The 11111-nt window shown below is 42.4% G+C and overlaps 1 protein-coding gene across 4 annotated transcripts in view; it reads right to left on the bottom strand.

Annotated features, from left to right (window-relative positions):
* Positions 1-11111, bottom strand: part of C2cd5 (C2 calcium dependent domain containing 5) — an 86676-nt gene that overhangs the window by 13255 nt on the left and 62310 nt on the right. For all 4 annotated transcript variants that reach the window (XM_028757621.1, XM_028757622.1, XM_028757624.1 and 1 more), the window contains exons 15-22: positions 9442-9606; positions 7464-7604; positions 3776-3839; positions 3469-3530; positions 3168-3266; positions 2499-2588; positions 1960-2047; positions 1755-1841 (exon numbers count right to left, since the gene is read on the bottom strand). In XM_028757621.1, the coding sequence (XP_028613454.1) occupies positions 1755-1841; positions 1960-2047; positions 2499-2588; positions 3168-3266; positions 3469-3530; positions 3776-3839; positions 7464-7604; positions 9442-9606 (796 nt within the window). The remainder of the gene's footprint in view (positions 1-1754; positions 1842-1959; positions 2048-2498; positions 2589-3167; positions 3267-3468; positions 3531-3775; positions 3840-7463; positions 7605-9441; positions 9607-11111) is intronic.

Here is an 11111-nt window from a genome sequence, read left to right as displayed (position 1 = left end):
AGCAGTACTTGTAACTACCGAGCACAGAAGCAGTACTTGTAACTACCAAGCACAGAAGCAGTGGCTGTAACTGGCTGCAACGCTTTGGAAGAGTCACTACGGATCGGCTAAGGCAAACTGACAAACTGCATGCTAATCTTCTGTAGAGTCCAGTGAGTAATGACAACATGGTGACAATCCAGCTACAAGGCACCCCAATTCCAAACATATAGTCTTGTAAATTAGCAGCAGACTAACCCTTTACTGACTAGTTCTAGGGGTGGGTTCCCATTGCAGAGGAAGGACAGATGATCCCTGAAAAGAGGGGGGTATCTAAGGAACTCAAGGAAGGGTTTTTTTTTTTAAAGGCTTATTTTTATTTTATTTGTACAAGTATTCTGCATGCATGCATGCATGTCTGTTCAGAGTATGTGTGTCTGATAACCAAAGAGGCCAGAAGAGGGCATCAGGTCCCCTGAGACTAACTATAGACAGTTGTGGGCTGCCGTGTGGGTGCTGGGAACTACAGCGATCCTAAATGGCAAGTGCTGTAACCCTCTGAGTCATGTCGTCAAGCCCCTGGAGAAGATTCTTAACAATAATATTTTCCTCTCTACAAAGTATGTTTATCCAGAAATCTGAACCCAGATAGCTTTGAATTGGATTTCCTCTTTATTCTCCCAAGGAAGTTAAGGGATGCTAAGATTTTCTGTACACATTCTAAATTGGAATGTAGTTGGTGACACAAGAAAGACGAGCAAAGGCACCAGTGCAGAATCCGAACATGGCTTATCTCTTTAAATCTATGGACGATGAGAGAAACATACATCCCTACATGGACAGACAGACCGTGCAATGACTTATTTTGTGAGCATGTGTGTATGTGTGTACACACACACACACACACACACACAGTTATTCTGTTTTACATATAATTTGTTACCAAATAAAATTATTCATAGATAGAAACAATTTCAATTGTGTTATGAAATATGATTACAGTAACTAATATGATATTAAATAACAAATGAATCATTTCTCAATTAAAAACTTTAGAAAAAAATATAAAATAAATTTACTGAATAGGTAATGCAAGATTAGACAGAACAGTTTTGAGAAGTCAAAACAAAAATTATACTATAGCAAAGAGAAATAGAGAAAAGTGGTCCTCCCATTCTTTTCTGCGGATTGTAGCTTAAGAGTATTCTCACTGAGGGGAGATTATTTTGTATCTTAAAAGCTACCAGTTTCTTATCAAACCATTGTCCTTCACTATAGCCATTGTGTAAAGGATGGGAGCAAGCCCGGGCAGTAATCCCAGCACTCAGGAGACAGAGGGTGTTCAAGGCCAGCCTGGTCTACAGAGGGAGTTCTAGGACACTCAGGGCTACACAAACCCTGTCTCGAGGGTTAAAAGGATGGAAGCACATTCCTTTGTAATCTGTGCATTCCATGGAGAATCTATGAAAATCCAAATAAAAACCTCTACTAGAAGAAAATGTACCAGATAAAACACCAAATACACTATATGTAAATACATACACTGGGAAAACTTTCATAAAACTGAAGAATGGAACATAAGAAAAATGACCTTCACTGTTTACAGAGAAATCTATTTACAAAGCAAGGTAAGAACACCACACAATGACGGGATGGAGGACAGACTCCTCAGACTGACACAATGACGGGATGGAGGACAGACTCCTCAGACTGGCTCTGAGGAGACAGAGAGAGGAGAAAGACCACCATGCCCAGCAGCCTCCCACGGGACCAACCTTTAGCTGCCGGGAAAGGATGGGAAGGCAGTGAGTCCGAGCAGAGTTCCAGCGGGAACTGCAGCAGTTCTTCATTATCTGCAGAGGCTGAGAGGCAGATGCACAGCAGTTACTTAGCAACTATCTCTTGTCCAGCTTTACCCTATCCTACCTCGAAGCTGTAACAGGCAAATGGGAACTTTACTTGCTAGACTTCAAAGTTTACCTCTTTGTTGTGACTTTTCGACGTGGGGTTTTGTGGTCTGTAAGGCCTGGTGTTTATCAAAAGTTATTGCAACTGCTGTGACGGTAACCTACAATTATAGAAACAATTATGATTGGTAAACTAATCACTGATAAAATTCAATTTCTTAAAATTTTCTTTCATCACGAAGGGACAACCTGTATCAACTGACAAGCTTTCCCTTCCTGATTAAGACTCTCAACCAGAATTCTATGTAAATTCAAGCATGCAACATGTACATCAAATCCAGACTTTTCTGAATGCACCTTCTCTAAAAGACTAGGTCTCTAAACGGGACCGGTCAAGTCATGAACAATAAGCCCCACTCTGTGTACTATGTGCTCACTTGTGTTATGCAGATAACCAGCAATAAGACAAAGGAAGTACACAATCTGATGCAAGCTAATATATGCCTTCAGACAGTCTGAGTTAAAACACTGTGTGAAGTTACTGATTATGGTAAGCTAAAACAGATCGCAAGGGCTAGAAGCCTCTTAGACAATCAACAGCACCTTCATTACCTGGATTAACTCATCTTCAGGCAGAGACACTGTAAAGTTCACATGGCAGAGGCAGCAGGGGGTCATAGACCGAAGTTTGAAATACAGGCTCTGCAGAAAGGAGAGAACTGGTGACATCACTCTTGACTGCACGCTAATAATTTCGTGGAATTAGCTGTCCAGAGACAGAACATCACAAAGGTAGAAACCGAGACCAGTAAGCTAAACCAGCCCCTCCTCTTTGAGAGTACAGTGTCAGTGCTGGCTGTCGGTAAGGTTTAGGTGTTTATAGAATATGATCATGTAAGCACAGAGGACATGAAGTAAGAGGTGGGACTATCTTGGAAGACAAGTGCTCAAGGCAGCCCAGTCACTGCATACCACCGCAATTAGCTAATACAACTTTATACAGTCTGAGCAAAACACACACACCAATAAAGGTTTAAAGTTTGTCAACAATTCTTAAAAACATTCTACAGACGTACTATATTGTTATGAAAGTTAAGCTGCTAAGTTAAAGAGCTTCTTTCCTAATGCTGTCTCCTAGAAGAGCAAGAACAAGCCAGTGCCTCAGTGTGGCACAGGTGAGACTGACAAACTCACAGAAAGAGCATACTCCCAGCCATGTGAGGTACTAGGGACAAAAAAGACTGGCCCACTTAACTTGGGTTCTGAGTGGCAGGCTCCTACCTTGAGCAAGTTCTCACATAGGCCGTTGAAGTTCTTATTGAGAGCTTGGTTAGTCAAGTTGAGGCTGCTTAGTCTGACCACTCTTACTGATGTGAACATCTAGGTGCAGGACAAAGAAAAACATGACATCTTGTTATTTTTTTCCTAAAAGTCTAAAAATTGATAGACCTGGTAAATAATGAAAAACTAATGAAATTAAAAAGAATAGTGTTTGTCATTGCTACTGGGGGGTCAAAAAGAATAAGTATTTAAGTAAAACTTATAATGTATATGTATTTGCTTCAATCTGATAAAAGTTTACCTGTATTTCTGATGTCCAATTATTTATGCCAGGCATAATTTCTGTATTGCAACTATAAAAACCTGCCAAAACAAATTATAATTAAAATATGATAGCTTACTGATTTTAGTTTTACTATAAAGTTTAAATATAAAATTTTCATTACTTTTGACTACATACTGAGTTCAAAGCAGCCTGAGATATATGAGACCCTATTTCCAAAACAATAAATGAATAACTAACTAACTAAAAAGAAAGCTAGTCCTCTCAAAATAGGAAGCAGAACATCAGTCTACCTGCTTTATCTCAAAGCTAGCTTGCTGCATACCTGAAGGAGGTGGGACATCAGTAAGAAGGGAATGCACATCTTCCATGGCATCAGTGTCATCGATCTAGAAAGAGAAAGATAAAACTACTGTGTAACCATCAATCCAAATATGGGAGTTGTCCTGATTCCTTAAAGATTATTTTCATTCTCTGCAAAGCTCAAGGTTTAAGAACTAAGAAAATGCAGAGCCATTTCCCCTGCTAATGCAGTTAACATGGGTGCTGGAACAGTGTCTCAAAGTTACGAGTGCTCTGCTACTCTTCTGAGGATCAGAGTTTGGTTCCCAGCACCCAAGCTGAGACACTCACAAGACTCTGAAACTCCAGCCTCAGCAAACCCAATGCCCTGTGTGATGGCTGGAATAAGAATGGCCCCCATAGGATCATGGATCTCAACACCTCATCTCCAGGTGGAAGAACTGTTTGGAAAGGATTTGAAGGTACAGCCTTGTTGGAGGAGGTGTGTCATTTGGGGTTGGCTTTGAGGTTTCAAAAGCTAGCTTTCTCTCTGCATCCTACTTACAGATGATGATGAAAGCTCTCAACTAGCACTCCATCACCACATCTACCTGCCCGCTGACACATCCCTGTCATGATGGTCAGAGACTCTTCCCCTCTGGAATTATAAGTCTCAATAAATTCTTTTCTTCAAGAAGTGGCCCTGGTCAAGGTGTCTCTTCACAGCAATAGAAAAGTAACTGAGATACCCTCTTCTTGATTCTGCAGACACGAGCACACATATGCTCACACATAGACACATGCATATAAACAAATAAAAATTTTAACATCTGCAAATTTCCCCACAGTAACAACTTCAAATACTTCTAAGTAAAACCTTTTATATATTAAAGTATACTGACATTATTTTTATGCAGACTTCTCAAAAATGTTTATAAAAATACTCTACATATAATATAAACAAGACTAAACAAAACCAGTGTTCTTACATATAACATCTCACAGCTATGTTTAGCCACACTTCAGCTTCGCTGCCCAGTCATGGCCATACCTCAAGCCATGATTCCCCAAACAGGACACAAGCAGTGTCACAGGTGTAACCCATCTGTCTCCTCTCCCACTGAATCTGTCCCTGCCATCTTCTGCCCACAATGGAAGTACTTTTGTCTTTCGTGTCTCTGCCCAGTCAGGATCCCGCCTGACTCATCAGTTAGATTCTGGATCAAACTTCACCGGATGCTAGGCCACCTGAAGAGCTTGCTAACTTTTAGGGCCCCAATTTGACATCGCCTTTTCCTAGACCTGAAGTAGAATCCTCACAACCCCATTTCTTACAAGCTCCAGGAAGCACTGATGTTACCACTGGCCGTGATAACCGCACAGCCCAGAGCCAATGACCTGCTTGAAGCACACTGCTTCTCTTCATCTCCCTTCTCTGCCCATCCTCAACTGTAGAGCAATGGAAACAGACCATAGTTTGGGTTTTCTGCATATAAAAACTCATCTCAGGAGCCAGCTAGACAGCTCAGCAGTTAAGAGCACATATTGTTCTTACAGAGGATCCAGCTTTGGGTTCCCAGTACCCATACTGGGTGGCTCATAACAAATGCCTATAATTCCAACAGTAGGGATTTGTTTCTCTCTGGCCTCAGGGATAACCTGCATAAACTCATGAAGGTATACACACACACACACACACACACACACACACACGCACGCACGCACGCACGCATGCATAAAAACATATGAATAAATCTTTTTTAAAAACCAGATAGATACAAAGCAAAAGGCCCTCTCATCCCCCTCATCTGCTTGTCTCATGGGTGACCCCTTAGCAGTTACCCATGTTTCAGACTTTCCTCTCGAATCTCATTCCAACACACGTCTACTAGCAGCTTCCAGAGTCACTGGGTGCCAGCAGCAGATTCTCCTCAGCAATGCTCTTCTTACAATGTGCATGTATCATTCCTGTCTCTCCTAAGCTCCTCTCAGGGAAGGGTGAGGGGCACTTGTGCAAACAGTGAGCTGCTGAGCACCATGCCACAGCTGCTCTTCAGGAAAGGAGCTCACCTGTTCATGACTGTCAGCAGTATCTCGTGTATGGAACAAGAAGACACTGTACTCAGTATTCAGTGGCATCATTACAAAGTGCATAGAGCAATATTTATCAAATATGGTCATAAGAAGTAAGAACAGGGCTGGAGAGATGGCTCAGCGGTTAAGAGCACTGACTGCTCTTCTACAGGTCATGAGTACAAATCCCAGCAACCACATGGTGGCTCACAACCATCTGCAATGAGATCTGATGCCCTCATATGGGTGTCTGGAGACAGCTACAGTGTACTCACATATAATAAATAAATGAATAATCTAAAAAAAAAATTTAAAAAAAAAGAAGTAAGAACAATTATACTGTGATAAAACAGTACATTAAGATGGGCATTGTGACACACAACTATAATTCCTGCTTGAACCACACTTTCAAGATCTCTGTGAGTTTGAGGCCAGCTTGGTCTACAAAGTGAGTTCCAGGACAGCTACACAGAGAAACTCTGTCTTGAAAAACCAAATAGACAGGTAGGTGGGAGGGAGAGGGAGGGAGGGAGGAAGGGAGGGAAGGAAGGAGGGAGGAAAGGAGGGAGGGAGAGAGGGAGGGAGGGAGGGAGGGAGGGAGGGAGGGAGGTAAGATCAGTACATTTCTGATTTAAAGTTATTCGGGCTTACAGAAAAAAATAACTACAAATGGAAAACTATTGCAGGCAGAGTATCTTTTTCCTTTCAGGGGTTTCAGTCCCTTCAGATCCGAGCACTCCAGACACTGATGTCTACACAGATGTTAGAAGCTGACCATTCCTACTCCTTAACTCCAGAAACTAAAATGCTCCAAAACCAAAACTTTAAAAGTGAACTTTCTAATTTTTTTTAGGGGGGTCTCTTATAGCCCAAGCTGCCTTGAACTCTACATACAGTGAAGGAATACTTCCTCTGGAGTTCCAGGATCAAAGGCTTAAACAACGTGTCCAGTTTCCATGGTGCTGGGATCCTGTACAAGGCTTCATGAACCTTAGGCAAGCACGGTACCAAATGAGCTACAGCCCCAGCCTCCAAATTAGGAATTTCTGAGCAATTCAGATTTTAGATTTTTGATGAGTGTCATGGTTAGGACTTCATTGCTATTATGAGACACCATGGCCAAGGTAACTCTTATAAAGGCAAGCATTAATTGGGGCTGGCTTACAGTTTCAGAGGTATAGTCCATCATCCTCACGGTGGGAACGATGGCAGTCATGGTACTGGAAGGGCTGAGAGTTCTACATTTTGATCCAAAGGCAGCCACGAGGAGACTCTCTTTCCACCTGGGCAGAGCTTGAGTATACAGTCCTCAAAGCCCACCCCACAGTGACACACTTCCTCCAACAAGGCTATCCCTCCTATTAGTGCCACTCCCTACAGGGCAAGCATTCAAACACATGAGTCTACGAAGGCAAACATTCAAACCACCACAATGTGAGTTGCTCAACTCACACTTTACTGTTATTTTAACCCAAATGGCTTCAGAGCTATCTACATTCCAGCACCAGTTACCAAGTGCTGCTATGGTCAAATATGAGAAATGTCTACAATTTCCCTGGAAGCTGTAACACAGCACAAGCTGTCACATCAGTTTAGAATCCAATGATAAACCATTTATCTTCCCAGACTTTTAGGACATTATTTCAATGCAGTATTACCTCTAAAACAAAAGCATCTTTTTTCCCATGTGAAAGGTCTAACTCCGTAACTTCATCAGAACTTTCTGACTGCGATCTTAAAAGTCTTGAGCGCTGTCTGGGTTCTGGGATGGGTGATCCTATCATCTCTTCAGATACCTCCTGAAAGAAACGTAATTACAGACACTGAATTCTTCAGTTTGCTTTTAAAATTTTATATGAACACACAGCTTCCTGGTAAGAAAAAAAAAATCCACAAGATACATTCACTGAATTCTAAAGCTTCATTTTCAGGTCACAGAAGATGCAGATGTTTTCTTTTATCTACAAACGCAGGCTAACTGTCCAGGGTGTAACAAGGTCAAGGAGACATGTAGAGCACAGGCAGGAAGCTAAAATGTGGTTGGATGCTCCCCACCCAGGCACATGTACTTCTACATACTATCCACATGTATGTCTATGAAGCATTTTAAAGTACAACTGGCTATAAAGATGTAAAGATTCCAGAAGAGAACACTAGTCTTTCATATCCTTTCTTCTCCAGTAGCAACCCTTCAAGGCTCTATGATAGTTAATGTGAAAAATAAGAAGTGTGTGTGTATGACAAGTTAATACATACACATACATGATTATAATCCATCATGCTAAATAATCTTCAACAGCAACAAAACTGATTTTCTACAAACAGTGTATGATGTTATCCTGCACAGATACACATCTGTTGTGTCTCTTAAAAAGTCAACATGGGCCACGATGTGTGAGCACAACAGGCAGAGGCTGCTGCTGTTCCAGAAACTTCCTTTATATGGGTTATAATAGAGGTTTTCCAAAATGTTGTTAAATGTTCACTGCTAGCATGTGCCTAAGAAAAAAGACACCTGTAGAGTTCAAAGCCACCTGTGGAGTACTGTCACAATGTCCACATTATATTTAGAACCTGCCCTGCACACATCTGAAAGGGTGTTCATTACAATTAACAAAAACTGAGAAACAGATGCAGCTGTGAGCTAGGACCTAAGAAAGAAAGCATGTAGGGTAAGCACATGCCTCTGCAAGCACACACATGCACATATCGTACTGCTGCCTCCCCATAAATACATAACTCAACTAAAATAAAGAGATGAAGCATATGCTAGGACACTGTTGTGTACTGAGCTACTAGCCAGAGTTGCCTGTGTTGGTTAAGCCACCTCTAGACTGCACGAGGTGAAGTTGTGTAACAGTTCTTAAACTACACTACTTAAGAAATGACGACAAGACACAAGGCATGCACACACTCAGTAAGGTTTCTTCACATGTTCTCAATCCTGATCTCCCACAGGCGCGCCCTCCTGCCCTGCAGCCACACTGCCTGCCAAGTGTTGCTGATGTTCACTACAGGCCGTCTTCCCTGTTATGATGGAGTCAGACGTCTGCATCATCACCTTCTCTTCTGCATCCAGCCAATCCCACATGGCCTCAAACCCACAACAATCCTTCTGCCTCAGCTTCCCAACAGCTGAGATTATAGATGTAAGTCAGTACTCCAGCCCCCCCCCCCAAAAAGAGCATTTTAAACTACTTACAGAGCCATTTAACAAGTATGTACTGAGAGGCTCTTACTTGGGAGATCTTTCTAGAACATAAAACATTGCTATAATAGAGCTTTACTCTACAGGTTGCAATGGGCAAGACAAAAAAAATTCTAGGTGTATACATGCCCCACAAAAGTTAAGCATGTGAACATTCACACACACACACTAGCACACACACACACACACACACACACTAGCACACACACACACAGAGAGGGAGATACATACACATGCAAGAAGTAAGACCTGAAAGGAGACTTGCCCTGTGTACACTGGATGAGAGGAGGCCTCACCGAAAAGGAGAAATTTAAACAAGGACAGTAAGGAGGTGAAGAACGTCCATGTCCAAAGGAAGACACCCTCCAAGTATCCTCCATTGCTAGCCAGTGGCTGGTGTGCTCACTGTGCAGGCCTCAGTCACTCACCGGGGGGTTGATCTCATAAAGTTCTTTGTTTTTTGCAATCGTGTCATTTATTTTCTTCTGCATGTGGGAGATGTGCTGTTCATAGGAGCCATCATTAGGAGTCTTCCCAGCAATCTGGATACCACCAGGCGTTGGTAAGGCTGCTAAGTAGACTCCTGTGGCCGACTTGTGAAAATAACAGGAAACAATCAGATAGAAGACCAAACAACAATGGCCTTAAGTTCTCTGTCTAGGAATATGCACTTTGCTCTGTACAAAAGACACATGGCTAGGCATGTCCCCAAGAACACACAGGGTTGGTGTACTCTGGGGAGATTCCTACATAGATGGAGACAGTGTATGAGGTAAAGTTTTAAAAGGTATAGCTGATTATGCAGTTTTGTAGTTAATATTTTTATCTTGAAAGGTGGGTACAAAATTAAAAACCTAAAACTGTTATATACCAGTGGCCTGGCAATCAACCTTGGCACTGTGTCAAACCATAACTACAAAACTGCATAACTAGCTATACCTTTTAAAACTTTACCTTATACCTATACAAGAAAAAAGAAAAAGGTTGAATTTTGAGCAACCTGTCCAGGAGACTATGATCTGGGCAAGCCTAAGCTTCAGCGTGAGTTCCACGCCTGTCTGGGCTACACAGTATGAGACCATGTCTCAGAATACCTAAAATACGTACAGAAAACTAACTTGAAATCAGATATCCCTTAGCAAAGGGAAAAGTTACTCCACCAGCTTTACCACCAATGAGTGGGCAGTCTGCCTCTAGAAGGGCTACTGCAGAGAACAGCTGCGGCAAGTACAGAAAGGGCGTGGGAAGGAGCCACAGGCAGTCTCCTCTGTACACCTCATTCACCCGCTGTACTCCATAGCCACCAACAAACAACTGACACACCTATTCTACTATTTAACACAGTGACAATTTCTCATTCTACATCAGTCAGCATACATTATCAGTATTAGAAAATTATGGGAAAGATCAAACAAGACAAAATGTGTGTGTGTGTGTGTGTGTGTGTGTGTGTGTGTGTGTGTGTGTTAAGCTACCACAAGCAGAGCAAAATGTAAACAAATCTAAGCATAAAGGTGGTGTGGCAGCACATGCCTGCAATTCCAGCTCTTAAGAGGTAGAGCCAAGGGGCTGGAGAGATGGCTCAGTGGTTAAGAGCACTGACTGCTCTTCCAGAGGTCTTGAGTTCAATTCCCAGCAGCCACATGGTGGCTCACAACCATCTGTAATGGGGGTCTGATGCTCTCTTCTGGTGTGTCTGAAGACATTGTATTCACATTCCTAAAACAATAAATCTTTAAAAATAAAAAAAGAGGTAGAGCCAAGATGATCACAAATTCAAGAGCAGCCTGGGCTATGGAAACTCTATCTCAAAAAGAGCAAACGCAGGGCTGGCAAAGTGGCAAGTAAGGCACCCTGTGCCAAGCTTGATGACCTGAGTTCCAGCCATGGAACCCACATGGTGAAAGGAGAGAAGTGACTCCCACAGGCTGTCCTTTGATCCCAACATGTGCACCACAGTATGTGCACCATGATGCCTGCACGTCTACAAATAAACGTGAAAAGCAGTGAGAGGGGAAGCACTTACGTGGAGCTGTGGGGATTGGGGGGGAGGAGCTGTGGGAATCAATCAGGGGAGGTGGAGCTGTGGGAATCAATC

The sequence above is a fragment of the Grammomys surdaster genome, unplaced genomic scaffold (assembly GCF_004785775.1).
Source record: "Grammomys surdaster isolate TR1022 unplaced genomic scaffold, NIH_TR_1.0 126176, whole genome shotgun sequence".
Taxonomy (NCBI): Eukaryota; Metazoa; Chordata; class Mammalia; order Rodentia; family Muridae; genus Grammomys; species Grammomys surdaster.
This window is presented reverse-complemented; position numbering and strand designations above follow the sequence as displayed.